This window comes from Tursiops truncatus, chromosome 11 (assembly GCF_011762595.2).
Source record: "Tursiops truncatus isolate mTurTru1 chromosome 11, mTurTru1.mat.Y, whole genome shotgun sequence".
NCBI lineage: Eukaryota > Metazoa > Chordata > Mammalia > Artiodactyla > Delphinidae > Tursiops > Tursiops truncatus.
Genome location: NC_047044.1, coordinates 57,848,505 through 57,871,977, shown reverse-complemented (window position 1 = coordinate 57,871,977; position 23,473 = coordinate 57,848,505). Strand labels below are relative to the sequence as shown.

General features: G+C 49.3%; 2 protein-coding genes across 2 annotated transcripts; both read right to left on the bottom strand.

Annotated features, from left to right (window-relative positions):
• Window positions 1-702: 702 nt before the first annotated feature.
• Window positions 703-23,458, bottom strand: SDR9C7 (short chain dehydrogenase/reductase family 9C member 7). Its single transcript, XM_019918610.3, is given in 5 exon segments — window positions 703-1,797; window positions 8,593-8,768; window positions 9,423-9,678; window positions 12,787-13,048; window positions 13,050-23,458. Coding segments are annotated over 5 exon segments (1,014 nt in total). The 5' UTR covers window positions 13,089-23,458; the 3' UTR covers window positions 703-1,516.
• Window positions 15,746-20,709, bottom strand: LOC117314315 (retinol dehydrogenase 16-like). Its single transcript, XM_033867292.1, has 4 exons — window positions 20,397-20,709; window positions 17,820-18,012; window positions 16,698-16,861; window positions 15,746-15,756 (listed from the first exon to the last, which is right to left on the bottom strand). Exons 1-4 carry the CDS (start codon window positions 20,707-20,709, stop codon window positions 15,746-15,748), a joined length of 681 nt encoding a protein of 226 aa, XP_033723183.1.
• Window positions 23,459-23,473: the final 15 nt, after the last annotated feature.

Here is a 23,473-nt window from a genome sequence, read left to right as displayed (position 1 = left end):
AAAAGGGGTCTTCGGCAGATGTGATTAAGTTACATTTAATTATTTTCAAGTTCAGCTGGATGTTGAAGAGACACCAACTAAAGACATTTTAATTTTAAAAATTCACATCTGACCTTTATTACGTGATCACTCCCCAAGATCAAAAGTCTTTTCAATAGAACTTCATATGGCTCAGAAGTTTAAGGATTTTTAAAGAATAATAATTTCGTTTCATGACTTTTTTTTTTTTTTTGTGGTATGAGGGCCTATCACTGTTGTGGCGTCTCCCGTTGCGCAGCACAGGCTCCGGACGCGCAGGCCCAGAGGCCATGGCTCTCGGGCCCAGCCGCTCCGTGGCACGTGGGATCTTCCCGGACCGGGGCACGAACCCATGTCTCCTGCATCGGCAGGCGGACTCTCAACCACTGCGCCACCAGGGAAGCCCATCGTTTCCTGACTTTTTTGACAACGTTACTAATTACGGGAATTTATTCTCCTGTAACTAAAATCCTAGCCTGGGAATCTAAACACCTGAGTTCTGTCAAGGCTATGATGCTAGGGGACCTCCCATAAGTCACTTCCTCCTCTGAGCATTAGTTACTCCTATGGAACTATCAGCAGTTTCCAAGTGCCCAGATGCATCAGAATCATCTAGGTCCTTTTGACAAATACAGATTTCTGGGCCCCACCCAAGCCTAATGAATCAGATTTTCTAACACCAAGGCCCAGGAATCTGTGTTTTAATTAACCAGGTGATTATGATATACACAGCCAAGTTGGGGAACTACTGAATTAGATAACCTCTAGTGTTCCTCGTAGCTCCAAAAATTTGATTTTCTGATTTCTGTTTCTTCTATCGCTATCCTGTCTCTGCTACTAGATATTGTGCTAAAATACAAAAACAAAACCACAAAATAAAGAGGGAAAAACCAAGACCATGATTCAATCATATTTCTATGCTTCTAGCACCTACACAGGGCCTCGTCTATAGTAGGCATTCAGGTAATATTTGAAGAATTAATCAATGGTGATTAAACAAACGAGTGTTACTTCGTGGGAGTCCCAATCACCTATGGATACAGAAATCCATAAAAGAGAGAGAAAATACTATGATAAACTTTTGCGTGATATAATCTTGCACTCCCTGTTTGTCCTACTACACACTTCAAATAATGGTTTATGTGAATAAGGTTAATGCATATTTAGAGACACGAGAGGAAAGTGGTTGAGTTCTCCTGTGGGCTACATAATCCCACAAAATTTCCCAGTGGTGGTGATAACTGAGGGAGGCTCATGATTCAGCAGGAACTAGTTTTCCTCTCCTTGACTCCTCCAGGTCAAGAAAAAGCCATATCCTGATTGGGTGACAGATGTTCTTGGGGCCAGGCTGCAGGTCTTTGAACCTGTAAAGGCCCCCTCAGGTTTCTGTGAGGCCCCAGTGAGTAGGAACACCTTCTGTGAGAAGTTATCCATAAATTCACCACCAACAGGTAGGGTGTCAGCCAAGCAAGGTGTCCCCAGAACATCTGATACCCCCTCATGTGACCCTACAGTGCCTTCTCCTCCATACTCCACTGACCACCCCTTGGGCTTCCCCAGCTCGGACACTGTCTGCTGGCCTTGGAAGGTACCGCCTCAGGATGAAATCTGTCACAGGGCTGGGAAACTTAGCCAAGGGGAGGTAGAGGAGTTTGACATCCAGGCCAGGGTTGTAGTGGATGCGGGGGTCCCGGGAAGCAGTAGCGTGCTCCATGCTGTTAGTGATTTCACTGATCCTTGACTCTGCCAGCTGCATCGTGTTCTTTAACTTGTCAGTATCTGTTTGAGGGTACAAGAGGGGGAAAAATCAAAGGCTCTATTATTCTTCATTAAAGATTGTTTCTTCTGAATTCCATCCAAGCTCCTTTTTCACCGGACCACTGATCTAACATTTCAGGCAGATTTCACAAGCTCCAGGTTGCCCCTTAAACAAACACCCTATAAATAATCTTATTTCTCTTCCCGAATTCAATAGTTGTGAATTGAATTCCTACTATTGCATTAGACTAGCAATGAGGAGAACTGTGCCCAGTTCTGCCACTTATTAGTTGTGTGACTTTGAGCTTAAACTATCATCATCTGTAAAATGGGGGTAATAATACCTGCCCTAGAGAATAATAAAGATGAATAATAGCAGGGTAGACAGTGGAGGAAAGAGGAGAGAAAACAGGTGAATATAAGTGCACAGAAAAATTGGAAGGAAATAAGGAAAAATACTGTCTGTCTGTTGAAATTCCTAGTTGCTGGAGGTTTTTTTTCCTCCTGTGGACTTCCTAGAGTTTCCAAATTTTCTACAAAAGCATGCAGGGAAAAGATGTTATTAAAAAATAGTAACACTGCCTTTGCTTTGGTCATAAGGTCATTATGGGGCTCAGATGAGCTAAGGCACAGACCGGTACCTTGTAAGGCTCTAGCAAATGTGAGGGGCTGTTCCGTTAGCATGGTACACACGGGTGTGGAGATGGGTCCAAGTCTGCTGTAGCTTACAACACAGATAGGAGACAAGCCACACGATACACTTAGGGAGCCCTGATCTGCACCCTCACCCCAGGACTCTGGGAAGGGGGTAGCTCAGTGGGACTCATATTTCACTGAGCGCCCCAAGGACTCAGGAGGAAGTGGTGCCTGAGAGTCAGACTTCGTGATAAGGGATTAGAACTTGAAAACAAAGAGGGAGCAAAAGCTAGCCTGACTTTGGGGGTGGTCCAGGAAGGCAGAGAAGTCACCCCTTCTGTGCAGGACACTGGTGGGCAGTTGATGAGGGCAGAACAGTGTCGTTCAAGTATGCTTTACCCATCTCTCCGACTCCGAGGAACTCCCTTTCTGTTTCTTAAAGAGAAAACTACTGTAGTGAAAAGAGGTAAACTACATATTAGGGGTCCCAAAAAGAGCCACACTGACTTAAAGCCAGGCTGTCTATAGAGCAATAATGTCTTAGGAATCCGACACTCTGTGCTCCATCCTTGGGTCTGACACAGAGTCCACCACCAACAGGTTCCAGGCAGGGAAGCGAGTGTCAAAGGACTCATTCATGAAGCTCAGGGTTACAGCTCCCTCAGAGGGAGGGAAGGCTGTGTGGGCTGATGAGGATGAGGCAAGCTGATGGGATGAGATGGCTTTGGACCCACAAGCTGATGGGGTGGAAGAAGCTGCCTGAGACTCTGAAATAGTCTAAGGCACATCCTTTCCATGTTCTCTCAAATAGTTATTGCACTCCTGCTTTGTGCTGGGCACCCAGCTAGACATGGATTGAGGGAGACAGGGGTACCCTTTAGCCCCTGTCAGTCTCCTGGACAGTGAGGAAGAACTCAGGCTTTGCATTTGGGCATCCAGGAAACGTTTGTGCTATTGTGAGAATTCAGCAAAATAAAGTCTATAAAACAGCAGGCACTAGGCTTTGGCACTCCGTATGGACCCAACGGTCCTAGTCCCTCCCTAGGAAGAAAGGGGACTAAAAGGGGAATTTTTGGTGGCTTCCCTGGCAGGGTTGAGATAAAGAAAGAAACTTGGCAGGTGGCTGTGTTGCTGCAAAGTATGCTAACAAGCCAGGCTGTGCTCTGTGAGGACCAGAGCACTGTGTCCTGTTCACATGCTTATCCCAGTGACTCTGTGTGCTGCTTCTTCGGGTATGTGCCTAGGTTCGGTTGCTATTAACTAGTCATTTCCAATATGGTTCTATTTTGGGGATAGCTAAAAATCACTCCAAGATACCTGGCCTGTTCCCCGATTCACAAGCCAGGGGCCTGTTTGATTGGCCATAACAGCTTGCTGGAGTTCGTGTCCAGTGGTGCTTGTGACCACTCCTAAATATTTCTTCAGTCTGTCTCCACAGCACCCGCCCCCCCCCCCCCCAACACTACCCCACATACATACATACTTCCCACAGTGCCCAAGACCTTTCACTTCATGCCTTTGTTGGTCCTTCACTGGGTTTCTGAGGTGGCCTCCCAGCTGGTCTCACGTCTCCACCCTCATCCTTCCCACGGCACACAAATCTGATCAGGTCATTTCAGAGCCATTTAATAAAAGGCTCTCCAAGGTCCTTCAGGATGAGAGCCACACTTCTTTTTTTTTTTTTTTTCACAGCCACACTTCTTATTGGACCCATCAAAGTCTTCTACTATCCGACTCGTAACGTCTCCCGGCTTCATTCCCATGCCCACCTCTTTACACTTCACACTCAGGCCAGACTAGTCATAACAACGATGGCTAAGATTGTTGAGCCCTTATCATATGGCTGAGCTGAGTACTTTACATTCTTGTTTAACTCTCCTAACAACCCACGAGAGAGGAATTATTATACTTTATCGTGGAGAGACTGAGGTATAGAGAGTTGTGTAACACGGTTAGAGGGATTACTGTCGTCTAGAGCTTGCATCCACACCACCTTCGAAAGCACACAAGTGCTATGGCAGGTCTCCAAACTGTTGCTCGTGCTCTTCCCTCTGTGAAACATTTGCCATCTTTTTCCCTTTTGGTGAACTCCTATTTATTCTTCAAAACCCACTAGGACACCAATGGTCACCTCTGTGAAGGCTTTTGTGACAGCAGAATTAAGTCCCTGTACTGTTGCTTTGTTTGTTTGTTTTTTATAATTTACGTCATTTATTTAATTAATTTATTAATTTATGGCTGTGTTGGGTCTTAGTTTCTGTGCGTGGGCTTTCTCTAGTTACGGCGAGCGGGGGCCACTCTTCATCGCGGTGCGCGGCCCTCTCACTGTCGCAGCCTCTCCTGTTGCGGAGCAGTAGCTCCAGACGCTCAGGCTCAGTAGTTGCTTTGTTTTGTATGTATGTCCATTGTTGCACAATTTGTGTGGCGTTATACTTGCTTTCAGACCTCCCCTTCTAGATTCCTAGAGATTTTTGTCTCATCTGTGTATCCCAGTAAACACTAGTAAAACTGAAGTAAAAATTAGAGTATGATCACTTGGAAAATTTTTTATCTAAAAGTAGTCAAATGCCTGCATAAAAATTTTCCTCTGAAATCGTGGAGAGAACTACAGATGAATCAGCCTATAGTATTTTATAACCCAACCCTTACTTTTCTTCTGAAGAACATCAGCTTTTCAACAGTGGTTTTCAGAGGAAGTTCGCCTTTCTACACACTCTTTTATGGACCTCGCTGAAGACTCTACAGCTTCTGCCTGCATTGAGCTACTTAGAAAACGCCTTTGTGAGGTTTCCAGATACTGGCTGAGTCTGTGTTTCACCCCAGCCTCATAGCGACCCCATAAATAATTTGGATCATTCTTTGCTAACTGAGAGTTTTAGGGGAGACTCACAGGGAATATATATTATCCTCCCCCCAACCCCCAAACAGCTGTTCCCCTTGTTTGTAGCAACAGCTACAGATTTCTCTCTGGGAATCCACGCCTCTTCCATTCTGAGTCCTTTGGTCTAGGTAGAGTGCATGACCCAGCCTGAGCCAATCAGAGCTTCACATTTCCCCAGGCACAGTGATGGGCTCAGGGTTGAGTACATCCTGCAATTCCCTCTGCTCCTGCCATCACTGGCCCACCAAGTCAGAGTAAATCTTAGACCGTTTGGGGGAGCTACTGGAAAGGACTATCCTGGGAGGAGATGAGGAGATGCTGCAGCCATGGGACCCCACCAACAGGGGAGAGAGCTGTAAGCCTGAAGCTAGTACAGAAGAAGCAGAGCCAAGAAATAGGGTGATTTGAAATGAAAATAGAGCTTTCCTCAGCTAGTGAAGCGTTTACCACGGCTGGATTGTAAAGGACAAGTGTCAGCTGAGTGAGCACAAGACAAAGGGCAGTCACATGGATTAGCACAGCTGGTGTATTAGCTCTAATTCTATTGATTTATTTAGCATTTGAAACATCCAGCCCTCTGTTCAAATATTTATTGTAATTCCTGGTTACTTTAAGACCTCTAACAGGCCTGAATAAATCTATAAGTACTGAAAAAAAAAAAAAGAAATAGGGTGAAAGCAGGTCCTAAGAACATCATTTGTGGACTGGATCAGGCAGTGCCTGAAGCCCATATCCTTATACTTTTTAGTAATAAGCATCAAGAAATTCCTTTTCTGCTTAAATGATTTGGGTTGGATTTTCTGTCACCTGTAACTGAGAAAGCCCTAACTGATCCTCAGAACTTTTTACTTCTCCTCACAGAATTCTAATATGTCCAGAACTGAAAGATTACTTTCCCCAAGGAATACTTCTCCAAATACTTCTCCCTGACTTTTCCCTAAATCAATGAATGAATGATGCCTCCACCCATCAGGTTTCTTGAACTAAACCTAGCACTCGTCCTGGATGGCTTTCTCTCCCTCCCAGTACCAGGAGGTCTCATACACACCGGGCATCTATCAACTTCTTTCCCTCTCCTCCACTTCTCTGTAGCCCAAACCACCGACATGTGTAGCCTGGAATACTGCAGCAACCACAGCAGGCTTTCCCAATCACAAATCAGATCACATCCTTAATCCTCAGTGTGCTTTGATGCTCTAATTTATCCTGGGTCTCTTCTGCTCCCCCCGCACTGCTCCCCACTCTCTGGTATCTTTAAAGTTCCTCTAAGGGAACTCAGTGCCTCAGGGCCTTCCTGAAAAAACCTTCTTGCCTATCCACTTTCCAACAATGCCTAACTTATTCTTCCCCAAAGTCGACTCAGAGAAGCCCTCCCTACACCATAATCTAAACTGGGGCCCCACTCCCAACCCTATTCTTTTTTTCATGGCCTTGTGTTTCTTCCCATGGTCATTATCCACATTTGTCACTAAATGTGTGTGTCATTATTAAGATCTATCTCCTCCACTGGGCCTTAAGCTGCAGGCAGCCAGCTGTGTGCCCTGCTGCTTCGTCCACTCTCACCCCCGGCCCTACCCAGTGCCTGGCATGTGGTAGGTGCTCAATAAAATGTGCATTAGGTGAATAAATGGCTGTTATGGTTTTTAAGTTATGGTGTCTTGGCTTTTTACTCTGTGGATGTATGAGGTCTAGGAGAGCAATTCACTAAAATAACCACCCCTGCCCCCCAGACAGTTAGATACCTGCCATTAATTTAACTGAGTGATTATATTTAGCCCATTCAGAGTTTCTGGGTATATGTTTAAAATTCATCACTTTGGATTTTGGATGATTGCTAGTTAAGAATATCTCTTTGCAACACAGCTCGCAGGTACCAGTGTACTAGAGAAAAGGAGGCCATGCTCTTTTTCTCTGTTACGCTGGTAATAGATAAAAACAACAAACTTTTAAATCAAATTGTTCCTACCAGGAAGCAGATAATATTCTAAGCACTTTTTATATATTAACTCATTTAATTTTTATAACCCATTACAGATGAGAAAACTGAGCAACTGGCCCAAGGCAAGCAGGAGAGATGAAATTTACAGTCAGGCAGCCTAGTTTCGGAGTCTAAGAGCTTAAAACCACAACAGGAAATTGCCTCTCAGGGATGTTCATGGAAGTCAAGTAAAAGAGAGGGAAAAAAATCTGGGTTAGGGAAATATATGACTAGGCCACTGAGGCCCAAATGGAGCAGGACGGGGCTGAGAGCCGGCTGCTTCACTCTGGACCGAGGGACCCTCCTGAGCCAGAAAAATGCCAGCCCCCCCTTTCTGTCCCACACAAGGGCAGCTCCAAGGGTGGCCCTGAGGGGCTGTTCCCCCTCCAGGCACTTGGAGGGGAGAAGTGGAGAGAAGCAGGAAATCTTGTGAATGATCCTCTCCTGAAGCCAACTGGCTTGGCTTTGGGATTAGAGGCTCTGAGTGAATATGGGGCCGCCCAGTCCTCAGAATAGGCCTCTCCCTACCACGAGGTACTCCACCAGGTCTTTTGGCCAATCCCTCCTCCGCTGCACCTGCAGGCCACCCCTCCTCTTGTTCTCCAATGGTGGGGGCTCCGTGCATCCCTCAAACTGGAAGAGTTCCCCAAACTGTGAGTTTGGGACAGTATAGTAAACAGCTGTGATGTCCCTCCTCTACTCTCCAGAAACACCTGAGATTCACAGGAGACCCTTAGGCCAGGGAGAAAGAGAGCTCCCAGAGCCCCTTCCTTTAAAACATTCGTGTGATTTTCCTCTTTACTGATTGGACAAGCACTTAGTGCATGAGAGAGACTTCACAGACATTAATCCTCACAGCAGCACTGTGAGGTAGGCACTATCATTAACTCCATTTTATAGATGAGAAGACTGAGGCTTAAGGCGACTAGGTAACATTCTCAAAGTCTCCTCCTAGCCCGTAAGTGGCAGAGCCAGGCTTCAAACCCAGGCAGTCTGGCTCAAGCAGCTGTGCTCTTAATAACTTCTCTGTACTCGTGGCAGTGCATTTTCACCTGATTCACCTGCATACGGATGTTTGGGGGGAAGGCAGGTGCCAGGGGGCGGGGGGGCAGCATCTCTCTTAACACCCCCATCTCCCGCAGCTATGGTTTTGTCACTCCCCCCGCAGTTCTCAAATCCCAGCTCTGCCACCAGCTGTGTGGCCTTGGGCTCATAACCTCTCTGAGCTTCCATCCCATCATCTGTAAAATGAAAGTGGGTCAGTGACCCCCAAGACCTTTCCATCCCTCTCAGAGATCCCTTCCTCTCCTGGGGAACGCACAGATAGGGAAGTACTCCTCTCCATAGCTCTCGCGGGTCTCCTGAGGCAGCCGCTCCCACAGCTTGCGCATGCTCTTCTCCATGCCCTCCAGGTCCTTCTTGCCCAGAATGGATGTCCGGTAGTTCCCCGGCTCAATGATGCTGACTTTCACCCCGAAGTAGTGGAGCTCACGCCTGGGAAAGAAGAGCTGGACTCAGTCTGGGACTCCACGATGACAAAGGATCATCAGGGAAAGTCACCTCTGACACCTCTAGAGGAGCTGATCTCCAGAGATCAGGAACCTGGAGGTGTGCCCCCCACCCCTGCACCAGGCCCAGCACTGCTTTCATGCAAATAAGTCCTTTCCCAAGCCTGTCTCTGGACGACTCACATTAGGCCAGCCTAGTCGGGAGGAATCTAGACCAAAGCCTTGCTCCGACCAGGTCCCTCCCACTCAGCCCCACCCCCAATGCCTAGGTGGCAAAGGAGTGAAGGGATCTATGCAAGGCTTGCATCCTTCTCGGAGGGCTGCCCACAGCACATCTGCCCCCAGACCTCTCTGTCTGTTTGGAGGACTCTCCCTCCTACTCCCACAGGCCCAAGCAGCGTGTTGCTTATTCTGAGACAGCTCAAGGGAAAGCTGCTCATCACCACCCCACCTCTTCTCATCCCTCTTCTCTGGGTCCCTGAGGAAGGCCCCTGGAGGTCTAGCCTTCCTCCTGCTACTGTTTTAGCATCTTCTCTCCAGATCTCCCCTGCCCACAGGGTGCCCCCACCCAGCCCTCTCTTCCTAAGGTGAAACCCCCAGAACTCCTACCCTGAATGGTTTGGCACCTGGGCCCGGTCAGCTGATGCTGTCAGAGAAGGCCTCGACGCCAAACTTAGAGACGCAGTAGCTGCCACCAGTGATAGACACATGGCCACCAGAGCTGGACATTTTGATGACCCTGCCCTGGGCTTTCTTGACCATGGGCAGCTTATGGAGAGCCACTTCGATCAGTCCCACCAGGTTCACGTTGATCACCTTCACATAGTCTTCCTTGGTCAGCCATTCATTGGGACCATTGGGCAGGCCTACACCAGCATTGTTCACCAGGGCCCAGAGGCCTGGGGGCGCAGTGGAGGGAGGGAGAACCAGACAAAAATCAGCAGTGTTTCTGGAAAAGCACAAGGGTCCACAAACCCCCAGCTCAGGGCTGCTGAGGATGGTTGAGCATGTCACAAGGCACAAGACAGCCAGTCTGGCAGCGTGGGGTGGGGAGCTATGACAGCCCAAAGGAACATGGGCATTTTACTCATGGGTTTTCCCTAAAGGGGCAGTTTTTCTGATTCACGCAGTCTGCCAGCTAGCTGGACACTGTACCAGCCACAATCCAGGCTTTAGCTAATAGCATCTAAGCTATTGGCTCTGGGAAAAGAGATCTCATTTTCATACCAATGAATTAATGTTTCAATTCCTTCCCCCATCATGCTTCCCCCTCTCCGTTCACCTGAGTGTAAGAAACCAACTCCATTTCCCACATTACCAAAATCACTCTGTTCATTCATTCATTCATCCATTCACACATTCATTCATTTCATGCATCTGTCAGTTACAGAGGAAGGTGCTAGAGACATTAAATGAACAAAACATGGTCTTAATCCTCAGTGATCTCAGAAACCAGAGAAGAAATAAATAAGACTTATAAACAAATACAGAAGACATTTAAATAAAATAATTTTGGAAAAATGTGAAAAGGGCTCCCTTTGAGATATTTAAATTGAGTTGGTATAAATGGAGAGAAATATTGCTAGGTATTGTCCTTCAGCTCTGCAAGAGCCAGGCTTGAAGAGCCTCAGGTTCTAGTCCTGGTTCTACCTCCAGCCTTGGACAGGTCACTTCCTTTCCCTGGGCCTCAGGTTCATTGTTGAGTGGATTAGGACAGTTGTTTCCAACCTGTGGCTTGCAGTCCTGAGAGCTTTCAGGCTGAACCCCAGAACCTGATAAGGAAGGGAGATGCAGGAGAACCTCAATTTTCATTTGTCTTACATACTGAGGTTCCAAGTAAAATTCCACTTGGGGGAAGGGCTTGGGGTTCCTTCCCTTTCCCTCCCCTTATCTCACTACCCCACCTTGGCCTCTGTAGCCTCAAGATACTCTTCCACACACACGTGGGCAGGTCTAGACGTAAACACCAATCATGGTTCACCCCTTCCCCTAGGCCTGGGGTCCCCACACAAGCTGTGTCCCCATCCTATCTTTCTGCCTTCCTCCAAGTAGAGACCCCAGGAGACCAACTGGCTGGCAGGACTCAGAGCCTTCCCAGCTAGGGGAGACTCTTGTCTTACAGTGGAAGAAATGAGCTGCTGAGACCCAAAGACTGTAAAACCCGAGGGGTCTCTGCCTGTGGAGAAGGGACATGTACTCGCTGCTACCTCTGATCATCCCTGGTAAATAGCTCTGCCTGCTGGCAAACCAGGACAACTTTAATTTTTTTTTTTTTTTTCCTGCAAAGAGAGCTAGAGAACTTTCAAAACAGTGTGAACAGCTTTAGGGTCATGCCAACTTGTCATGTCCAGAGACTCTGAGGGGCAAAAAGAAAGCATGCAAGTATCCCTTCCTCCCATTTCCCAGTGCTTCTTAGACCAAAGATGTTGCCCAATGGCCCCCCAGGGATGTCCCCATACTAATACCTGGAACCTGTGAATATGGTGGATTACATGGGAAAGAGGAATTAAGGTAGCAGATGAAATTTAAATTGCTTAACTGACCTTAAAATGGGGAAATTACCGTGGATTAGCTTGGCAAGCCCAATATAATCACAAAGGTCCTTCTAAGTGGAGAGGGAGCCAGAAGACAGAGAACCAGAGAGATGGCAGCCTGAAAAAGACTCAGCCCAACCTTGCGGCCTTGAAGATGAAGAAGGTCACGAACCAAGGAATGCAGGAGGCCTTTAGAAGCTGGAAAAGGCGATGAAATGCAATCTTCCCTAGAGCTCGGTTAACACTTTGATTTTAGTCCAGTGAGACCCTTTTTGGACTTCTGACTTCCAGAACTATAAGATAATAAATTTGTGCTCTTTTAAGCCACCGACTTTGTGTACATTTATTATAGCAGCAACAGGAAACTAATTAATATACCCAGGGAGTCATTAACGCAAGTGGCTCAAAGCTGAATGTAGGGCACTGGGCGGAGGCAGCCTGGTGAAGAGAGAAACTGACTCTTGCTGAATTATTCATAAGTTAGTTCATTTGACAAATATTTATTGAACACCTTACTAGATGCCAGACACTGTTCTAAGCACTAAGGATATATAATAAATAAAAGGAAAAACACCTCCCCCACTAGAAGCTTTATTCTAGCAGGAGAAATAGAAAATAAATAAGAAAAATAAGTAAAATAGATTGAATATTGGATAGCGGTAGATGCCAAGGAGGAAAATAAAGCAAGAGTTATTGTCTGCCCCTCATGGGCCCCAGAGCTCTCCTGCCCTGACTCGTGTGCACAGACCCCAGATGAGCTCCCTCAGGAGTCAGGACTTCCCCCAGGCTGCTCCTTCTACAACTGAGCCACCCTGTTCCTCCATTCCTACACCCACATCTTGCGTGTGGGAAGATTCCTGGGTGGGTCCCCATTCAGTCCTAGTCCATCCCTAGCCCGCAGCCTCCTTTCCCAATAAGGGCAGCCACCCTGACATAGGCACTTACCCTTAGGTCAATCTGGTATCCATCATGATATGACGAAGAGGAGAGATCTCGCTCCCCACCCTGCAGTCTAGCCTGACACAGTTAAGGAGAGCAAATGTCCCCACTCAGGGAGTCCAACCTCATGTTCCCTCTCTCCTCCCCCTAGCCTGATCCCGACAAGAAATGTGCTCATATTTTTATAGGAGCTGATAGTTAGGACTACCAAAGTCCCAGTGAGGCAACTCCATGTTTCCGACAGACGGAATGCATATTCCCTCCCTGAACTTCTAGCGCAACCTCCCCCAAACCCTGCTAACCCTCTGAGTTTCTGGGAAAGAAAACTTCCTTGGGAAATCACCTCTCCATGTGGACAGTCCAAACCCTGCAACAGGTCCAATCCCACTGAGCTACAGGCCCGGCCCCTTTCTCTACATCACCTCTCCCATCCCATCTGAACAACAGGGTCCCTGATAACTCTCAGATACCTGCAGGAGAAAGAGAGAAAAAGAAGGATAAACTGAGAAAGCCAAGGAATGCAATTCGTCCCACCTTGCTCTCCCACTTGGTCCTTCACCCACTGGGCTGCTGCTTTGATGCTCTCAGTCTTGGTGACATCCAATAGGGTGGTCTCCAGCTGGTAGGAGGTATCCTGCTGAAGCTTCTTGGCCCCCTCCTCAGTGAAGCAAGCAGCCAGCACCCGCATGCCCCGATCAACCAGCTGCATGGCCAGGAGGTTCCCGAATCCCGAGTCACAGCCCATGATGAAGATGTACTTGTCCGAGAGGTTGTGGACCAGATTGCAGTTCTTGAACGTACAAGTCCATAAAGGAGAGGTCCGTGATAGCTGCCATAGCAGAGGGGAGAGGTGATGGCCAAGAAGAATCGGGCTCAGAAGATGGCAGGAGAGGCTGGTCCTCTGAGCCCCAGTCTGCTGGAGCCTGTTGAGAAGAGCTCTCCTCCCTTCTGCTGCCGGCGACAGATGCACGGCCCCTGGGTGAGCCACTCTATAACTTGTATAGGTGGATGCATCACCATGCCAATTTGCCTAGATGCAAGAAGTTCAAGTCCAACCTGAAGCTTTGTCACTTCAGACAGCCCTGGTGGCTCCCTCTCTCTCTCCCCCAGCCGTAATGGGTGAAGATGCCAAGGATGGGAAAAACCACAGCGGTGACGTTAGTGCTGAGAAGTGGCTCACCTGGGTGGTCTGAGCAGAGGAAAGAAGGAAGGAGGACTCAGCCCAGAGGACCCTCCTGGAAATCCCCCACTTCCAGCCCAGGAATCAAAATCCTTTGTCATGAATGCGGGCATGTGAAGAAATGTAACTGTTATTTTCGGTGGAAAAATTAAGACAAATTCACTAATGCAAAACAAACAAAATTGGTTTTGTGCCCTCCAAACCCCAAGAGAATTCCAGGTTATCAGCTCTTTGGAATTCTCTGTCCTTAGGTGAGTCTCCATTGCGAGAGATGATGAGAAATAAAGGGTCTGCCCCAGGGTGGATGTGCCTCCGTTGTCCTGAGGTCAGAGGCAGCAGGCCCCCGCTTAAGGGAAACTGGTTATGTGAGGCCCCAACTCCCAGAAAGCAGAAACCCCTGACGGGCTCAGGGCCTGGGCCCTGGGGAGGTGATGCTCAGGTCACCAATGAGGAGTCCCCACTGCACTCCAAGCGGGTCCAGCACCCCCCTCACCCAGCAACCAGGTAAATGGAGGGAGTCAAGGACCGAGGACACAGAAGCTCCCCTGGGCAGGACCCCCAGTGAGCATTTTCTTCTACCTCCAGGACCAGATACACGCTAGGCTGAGCTGAGGAGCCTGAAGGGGGGTGATGTCCGTGAAAGGAAGGGACTGTAAAGTCAACTGACACAGTGGCTCATGGAAAATGCAGAGGGAAGGGAGGCCAGGAGTCAAAATGATTCTGATAACAGGTAGAACCCCGGGTGTCAAGAAAAGTCAGGAGGAGACACTTTGGGCATCGGGAGAGAGGCAGGAGAATAGAGAGTTCTGATATGAGCATTACTGAGACTGAGGTCCAGCCAGATGATGAGGATGGCTCATGAATGCCCTGGGCAGCTGTGGGAAGGGCCTGGGGCCAAGTCCTTGGCCCCGAGAGGGGATGACATATGGGAAGAGCAGAGGACCGGGGTCAGGGACTTAGAAAACTCTCAGGGTCAGGACTTGGAGGGAAGGGAGAGATTCCAGGCAAGGGAGCAAAGAACACACAGAAAGGTAGAAGGGAAGCCAGTAAAGAAAAGGAAGCAAGGATATGAGACAGAGGTATGAGTAGTGAGGGGCCGTGCCCAGGGCTGCATAAAATATGGGGACAGAATTATGCTGGAGTTTGTGGTGGTTCTTTGGATAAACCTCTAGGGTCACCATTTCTCAGGATAGGCCTGAGAAAAGAGCCCAGGCTCATCCTGAGGGACCCGGGACAACTGCCTACACCTTCCCTGTCTAGAGGGTCTGACACAGAAATGGGGCCACAAAGTTCTCTAGAGTGAAGGGAAAAGGATGCGTCTCTCTGCTCTATGCTATCTATCTACCAAGGTTAGTCAGCTCCAGAATGTCACCACAAATCTCAGGGAGTCTGGCCATTCTATACCAAGGGTGGTGGGAGTAGGGGGGGTGGGGGTCAGTTCATGGACCCAGCCCTGGGGAGCAGACCCAAAGCCTGCAGGGTATGGAGGTAGGAGGTGGGAGGTGGAGGCGAACCTCACCTACTTCATACCCACCCCAAGGCACAGCACTGCCTACAGTGGGTCTGGGGGGCATCTCAGAAGTCTGTCTGCCTCCTTGGTGAGTGAACAAGGAAGTCTTGGCTGGAAGAAGTCAGACAATGTCACCCAAGGGCTGAGCAGGCCCAGGAGTGTCCCAGTTCTTCAGACAGTCCCAGTTGGTGAGATTCAGGGTTTTGTCACTAGACCTGAAAAAGAATGACTTGGAACTGTCCCAGCGCAGGCCTGGGCCTGACTCACCATCTCATGGGCCTGTCTGCTGACTGCTGGCTCAAGCAGCACTTCCCTGGACTCAAACTCCCAACATCAGAAAAATGCAGGCCATGGAATGGGGGTTGGGGGGGCTGCAGGACCACGCAGAGGGCTCTTCTTCTAGGACTGAGAATGCTGCCCGCTCTGATGAGTGGCCTCCTTATTCAGCTGGCACATGAGGCTGATGGGTCAGGCTGGTGGTTGCCTTGTGCATCCCCAACCCCTGCTCACAGGTACTTTCAGTGGAGAGAGGACCCTTTGCCTCTTCCAGGCCATTTCCATCCTGTGGGATGAGGAAACGAAGGCACACTCTGAGGAGATGAACAGAGGCAGAGCAGGTGGGGCTGAGCCCCCTCCCAGCGGCTCACACCCTCCGAAGAGTGCAGATTCCTCAGGGTGGCAGGAGGGCCATGAGGCTCAGAGCCTTGAGAGGCTGCTCCAGGACCAGGGCACAGATGTGTGCTATTGGCTCCCTGTTCCTCAGCTGCAAAACTTGGTCCTTTCTTCCTAATATCCCCAGAGCCTCAGAAGAAGCCTGGAGTAGAGATAAGGAGGAGGATGAGCTGCATGACCTTAGAGACTGGAAAGCTCCCTCCCTCCACCTTTTTTCCCTTCTCTTGAAGCATCATCCCTCACACAGCAACCCAAATAGACCTCCCATGCACCCCAACCTTGACTTCACAGGGCCCTGGCCCTTGAGGAGCTCCAGTAGACCATGGCATCCATCAGGAAGGAGGGTATGTAGCTCTTGGGAAGTAGATGAGCTTGACATCCCAGTCAGGTGAGTATCATCAGGTGCGTGGGTGGCAGGTGGTCAGAGCACGTTCACGAAGTTCATGACCAAGGACAGAGATTCAACTTGCATTTTTTGAAAATATTTTCAGTTATTTTGATGTCTGTTCAAGACGAAAGTTTCCTTATATACTTCCACATCCCTCCTTTCCAATTCACAGCTCTAATATGGGAAGGAACCTTCTAAGAAATCCTGCCCTCTCCCTGCCCCACCCCCTCAAACCCATGTCCCAAACTAATCCATTCAAATTCTCCAAGAAGCGCCCGAATTCTTACCCCAGGAACAACTGTTCCACACTAAGCGACCTCTGGCTCTACTTCTGAGAATATCCAATACATAAATTGGATCTTTCTATAAACACTAGAAACCTAAGCACATGAAAACCAGCTGCTCTAAAGTCAGTTTGCCATGAGTCCACAGGTGTCTATCCTCTCTGGCTTCAGTTTCCTCCCAAAATAACAAGGGGTACAGATGAGACAGTGGTTCCCAGGTTTACCAAGCCTGGATCCTTTCCTTAGGTCACCAGTTGACCACATGGGATCCTGGGGATGGAGCTCATGTGCCCACTGTGTGGGTGAGTCAGAGCCTGGAGGATGGACCTGAGACTGGAGGAGGTGCTAATGATGGACCCAGGCTTCCAGACAAGGGTTTGCTTCTCTCTCCAAGGTCCACAGCTCACTCACCTGAGGCCAGGAATGTCTCCGCATAGAGTTCCTTGACCTCTGAGCTGGCCTGATCCCATGCTGCCTGGAGGCCCCGAGAAATTGCCTCAGGGCTGGTCACAAAGGTCTTGAAGTAACCAGGCACGATCATCTCCTCCTTCACCCCAAAGTAGGAGAGCTCCTTCCTGCAAGGGAGGCAGGCAGAGGGGCAAAGACTTCAGAGTTTTTATGAACCAAGACACAAAAACACACACACACAAATAAGATACCAATACAGGACTGCAGTGCGATAAGCAGGAAACTCTGGGAGGTTGTGAAGTACAGAAAAGCCAGAAGGAGAAATCTTATGATGATGTTATTCTGTATAGAGTTTGAATATTTTTCCAAATATTTTATATACATGTGCTTATGCTTCTAAATCCTACCAGTTGAGTTGCAAGGTACCACTTAAGTGCTATCTCCTCATATTCCCCTCACATCCAATTGATCACCAGGCTTTTTGTATTTTATCCCCTTCACGCTCAATTTCCTCTCTTCCCTATCCTAACCAGTCTACTGCCTGGCCATTTATCGGCTGGGCTGGTGTAACTGGACCCTAAAATGCATCTCCCTACCTGGGATCACTTCCCTGCCCCATATTCAGAGCCATCCTCAGCCCTGCAGCCAGTAGGGTCTCTACTGCTGATATGATTAATTACTTTCCTTGATTAATTGCTTCCATGGGGTTACACTGCAAACAAGGCTCCCCCAACCTAATATCATAGCAGTAATGTAGGTGGAGCACACTGTAGCCAAATTATATCGGTGACAATTCTACCTCACTTTCTGAGTGTGGGCCAACTTCCAGGGCAGAGTAAGTTCATTCAAACTCTACAGTCGCCAAGTCCATCCTGACACCAAGAACTTAGAAAGGAGCTTCCCAATGAATGCCTGGCAAAAGCAAGAGAGAAAGTTCTGGAAAAAAGAACTCTAAGTCTGTGATGAAAGGAACCCCCTGTAAAAGACTCCCCCAGAAGCACAGAAGCAGAAGGACCAAGGGGGTGGGGGGAGGGTCTCTGTCCCAGGCCATAACCTGGGGGAGTCCAAGTGCAAGAAGGCCTCCATGCCATATTGGAAATGCAATAACCTCCACCCCAGAGGGACACACGGCCCGTGACGCTGGAGACGTTGACCACACGGCCCCTCGCCTTCCGCACTAGGGACAGCAGACTCAGGGTCACCTTGATCACCCCCAACAGGTACACGTCCAGTATCTTCACGAAGTCCTGGTTGGTCAGCCACACACTGGGTACAGTGGACATGGAGATGGCGGTGTTATTCACCAGGCCCCAAAGTCCTGGGAACAGTGAGAGCAAGAGGGCAACACCATGCTGGGCCCATGAGTGAGGACCCAGCAGAGGTTCCAAGTCACCTTCCACCCAGTGAGGACTTTAGGAGAGAGGCTGCAGGGGGAACGGCTGGAACAGAGACCAACATGCTGAAGGTGCGCCACCCTCCTGACTCAGTCTTCACGCCCAGCCCACTGCCTGGTGACAAGGGGCAAGCACCCCAGATTGGATGAAGGCAGGGACTGAGGCTGAAGAAATCTAGTGGGTCCATAGTCTGGAACTCGGAGGGTGAAGTTTTGTGTTTTCACAGTCCATGTTGTCCTTGCAGACATTATCAAAATTCACCTACAAGCAGAAACTAACACACCATTGTAAAGCAATTATACCCCAATAAAGATGTTAAAAAAAAAAAAAAAAAAAGAAAAGTAGTGGTTAAAAAAAAAAAAATTCACCTACATTTTCAGATTTTCTGACAGCTGCAGGACTGAGTGCTCAACAACTAGCTAGTATAAGGGAAAGAGAGGGAAACAGAGAGAGACAATGAGGAAGGGAGGGGAAGAGAGGAAGAGAGGAGACAATGGATAAAAGACAAAAACAAAAAAGATGAGAACTATTTGGGTGCAGATTGGCTGGGTAAAAGAGACCTGAAATCCCAGGTTTGGGAGAATGTGTTGACAGGCCTGGTATTGACCTCTAGGGCCTGGCTTTGAAATACCCGCATCGATACTGAGCAATGTTCCAGCAGGAATCTGGGGAATTCCATGGGGTAGGCTTTCAGGGGAAGGCAGGGCTGCCACTATTAACCACCCTCCCCCAAATCGGAATTTACACTTTGTCCCAGAAAAATACAGCCTCTCCTCCCACCCACACAGGAGGCAACTCTGACCCCATGACTCTCAGTTCACAGTTCACCAAGCTTCATGGAAACCTCTCTGCAAGACTCAAAGACACATACCAAATATTTAAACACTAACCAATTAATAGAACTCAGGGCAGAAGAGCAGGGTCAGGGGAGTTGGGTACAGGGTGTTAGAATTATTAACACACAGAGTTAGTCCCTCCCCTGCTCAGTACCAAGTCTGCCCTTGTAAGAATATATATTCTCCCACCATATTTGACACCAAAGACCCAACTAATATACATGGTTACAACGTAGGGAGTTGGGTAGAAAGTTTACCAAGACATCATTTCGTTGAATCCAATGAATAAAATGTGGGAAACAATTACATTCATGCCATGAGGTACTTTTTACTAAGTAGTGCTATTCTAAAGTATGGAACATTCTCGATCATTATTTATTATGTTTTTGAAGAAATTTTTGTTATGTGTAAATTTGTTCAACTTCTTTCAGTGGAAAATTAGGATACAAATTATGTACAAAATGTAATATCCTGTATGTAAAAATGTTATCAGTACTTATCTGCGGGTGGCGTGATTTGGGGTAACTTTGGTTTTTTTTTTTTTTTTTTTTTTTTTTTGGGGTCCGCGGGCCTCTCACTGTTGTGGCCTCTCCCTTTGCGGAGCACAGGCTCCGGACGCGCAGGCTCAGCGGCCATGGCTCATGGGCCCAGCCGCTGTGCGGCATGTGGGATCTTCCCAGACCGGGGCACGAACCCATGTCCCCTGCATCAGCAGGCGGACTCTCAACCATTGCGCCACCAGTGAAGCCCAACTTTGGTTTTTATCCATGTACTTTTCCCGTTTTTCACAATGATCATGTTTTAAATCTATACTTAGATAAAAGAAATTAAAGTCCTTTCCTTCTACCATAAAACACAGGCAGAACTACAGTAAAACACACACACACACACACACACACGCACACTCACACACACACAGAAAAATGAAAAATAAAAGAGAGAGAAAGTAACTCCATAGTAGTTTTCTGACCTTCCTTAGAAAAGTCCTGACAGCTCAGTGTCGACATCTGAAAAATACGTGACATTTAAACACAAGTCGGATGACTAGGGGTCACCAGCAAGAACATGACCAAGTACTGAGAACTCAGCTCGGCTCCAGCGCTGCTCCCCAGCCCCCCATGCAGCCTTCCAGCCAGAGTGCCCATCTCCACCCGTCCTCCAAAAAGTGCACCCCGATCACCCTGGTCACTCAGCATCAAGGAACCCAGACCTCCTGCTGAGGGAGGAGGGGACACCAGACAGAAAGTCTGCAAGGACGCATTCTCATCAGGGAAAACTCTCCCCCAAACTGCAGAGCCTCAAGTTTGGGAGGTGGAGGTGGGATGGAAGAGGCTTGGCTGGTAAGCTGGATGAGGAGAAGAACACAGGGAGGACTTCAAGTCTTGGAAAACACCTTGGGAATCTCTCCAGGCAGCTGTCAAGGGGTCTCCACTTCACAGAGAGGAATCAGACTTGAGAAATCTGGGTGGTACCTCTGTCCCTCACATGTTCCTTTACCCACTTGGTGGCCGCAGTGATGCTCTCAGTCTTGGTGACGTCCAGGATCACCGTCTCCAGCCTGTCTGATGTCTGGTTCCTCAGCTGCTCGGCCCCCTGCTCCGTCAGACATGCATGCAGTACCCTCAAGCCTCGCAGATCCAGCTGCCTGGCCAGCGGGTTCCCGAAGCCCGAGTCACAGCCCGTGATGAAGACGAACTTGTCCTGGAGGAGGCTCACCACCTGCCTCTCCCGGTACCAGCGCAGGAGGTAGTACAGGCCCACGAGGACCGCCAGGTACAGCCACATGGCTTTGCAGGGGACAGACACAGGCAGGCTGGGATGAAACTCGAGTCTGGCTAGTGTTGAGACAGGAGGACTTAGAACACACGCAATGTTGGTTGGCCAACCAGCCTCCAGGCTCTCTGGCATGGAGTCCTCACGATTTTCCTGTTCACCCTCTTTGGTGAGTAATACTGACTCTGGTCCCAGTGTTAATGCTCTTTGGTACATTTACACCATTTCTAATAGATGTCACTGCATTTCCAACACAACCCCTTGAGGCTCTTTTACAACCACCATTTCCAGGTCCTCCCACTCCTCCCTGTTTCCCCTGCTCACCTCTCCCCTCCCCACTCTCCACATTGGGCCTTTATGTCCTTGGTCTCATGGTTCACAGCTATCTTCTTCCCTTTTTCCTGCTCAGCCTGGGACTGGGGTCTCCCTTACCTACTGGAGATTCTTACAAGGGGAATACACGTGGAATCAAGACACAAGTGGCTTCAAAACCCAGCTCTGCTGCCAACCAGCTGTGTGACCTTGGGCAGCTGGCTTAGCCTCTGAGCCTGGTCTCCTCCTCTGGCTCAGCTCCCAGAATTCACTCCTGAAAGACTAAGTCCCTCTCAGCCTCTCTAGGATTAGAAGGGGAAGGCAAACGAGAATAAGGTGTCTCCTGATGAAGAGGTTCCCTGGGCCAGAAAGGTGTTCAGGAGAACAGCGGGGGTGTCTGATCTCAGAGGCAAGGAGAGGGGACAAGAAGGGAATGGGGGCGACACACGCAATGGTGAGACGTCTCCCAGATGCCGGGCCAGTTGTTGGAAGGACTCACACAAAGCTGGTCTAACAGTTGTTCCCCTTTCACTCTGTGAAGATGCCCTGCCCACAGCCCTGGGTGCCCGGCTACATTGCCCTCTGCCCCTCCTGTGCTGAGTGAGGCCCTGCCCTGCCCGGCACCACACCCCGAATCCAGACCATTCAGACACTGAGAAAAGACTGACTTGAACGGGGATCATGGGATGGGCTGTGCGAACCTCCCCCCAGGCAGCGTGGGCTGTAAAGCCCAATAATTGGAAAGAATCAGGTCAGTTGTTTCAGGGTGATGATGGAGAAGAGGAGGGAGCTGCCCCCTCAGGAGATTAAAGAAAGGATCAGAGGCTGGACCCCAGAACAGCTGTGCATGCAGGGACTTTCACATTCAGTAACGGGGGTGGACCCATCAGGGGCACAGAGCTGGTGAGTGGGGCAGGGACAGAAGGAGCCTGGTTCAGTGCACTGGGCATCCCCTGACCGTCCACATTTACTACAGCTCTGACTGGTAAGTAAGGAAATACGAGAGGCACTGGGAGGGAAGGAGAGGCTTCCCCAAGCAAACAGAGGCTCAAGTGCCCCTGGAACCCACCCCAGCAGCCAACAAAGACAGACAGGGGCACAGATTCAGCCTTTAGTGGTAACTGTCAAGTGCAGGGTGCTGACTGTAGTCCTGAAAGTGTTTGTCCCTCAGGTGGGAGTTGGCAGCAGTAATAGAAAGGCTCGTCTTGCAGAAACCAGCCTGTGCCTGCTTCCTGCGTGACCACCAGGACCCTCCTACGTGGGCTTCCCAAAGGGTGAGGACGAAGAAGGCAAGGATGAAGGATGGTGCCCTGGAAACTGTGTGGAAACGGTGTCAAGAAGCCGGGGCGGCATGCAAATCCTAGACAAACAAAAACCCTGCTATGGGACAAGGTTTGGTTTCTTTACTTGGAAGAAACAGGAGATTTTTTTTTCTCAGTGACCACGAATTCCTTCAACCATAAACTCCCAAGGGGCCATGCAGCAGACACGTCCCAGCCCTCAGGCCATTTGCTTCCCTCTTGTGAACCCTGAAAGTAATATGACTGCTCGCGGGAGTCTCAGCTGTTTCAGACTACATTCCAGGTGGGAACAACCACAGGAAGGTCAGGAGAGAGCAGTAAGAGAAAGGAGCCTGGGGTGACACTCACTCACCTGGGAGCTGCGGGGGCCAGAAGAAGAAATCTTTCAGAGGCGACCCTGTCAGGGAGACTCACTGACCAAGATCTCTGCATCTACGGTCCAGGGAGTTGCAGCTGGCCCAGATTCTGAGGCCGCACCTGTGAGCCTGCTTGTGCTGGAGCAGGGGCTGCCACCACCAGGTGTCTCTCTGCCCAGTCTCAGTAGGACCACTGTCAAAGACAGGGTGTCCCACACCATCCCCTCTTCTCATCTCAGGTTGGGTCCCCTGAAGTGGGGAGAGGCGTAGGTAACCAAAGGGGGCTGGAAGGTGCCAGGAGTGAGGGCTAATTGTGCAAGCTCTTTTCCAGCCCTACAGGTATGCAGTCCCCCTTCTGGAGTGAGCTCCCAAAATGGAGAGACAAATCCCGCCTCCGGCGCTGAATATCTGATACTTGGAGGAGATGAGATTTTCAGTGGGGAATCACTGATCCTTTGTCAAAAACCACCGGGACAGCCAAGGGGAGGATTAGGGAAACTTCCTTGTGACAGCCGCATGGACCCTCATGGCATGGGTTCCAGCCCCTTCGCACGTCCATCAGACCAGACCTGGTTCCCTCCCTAAGAAAGGCAGCCTGGAAGGAGGAGGAATAGGGATCTACGGAAGGTCTAGGGTAAGGACGTGGGATGGTGTGCATTGCACTTCTTTTTTCAGCGCTTTTGTTGCTCCGCCTTGTCTAAATAGGGGTCCTTGTGTCACAGTCCACACTGTGGGCCATGGAACCCAACTCAGTGCAGCCCTGCACCCCCCTGTAAGACCAGCAAGGAGGACCAGGGCTTTGCAATC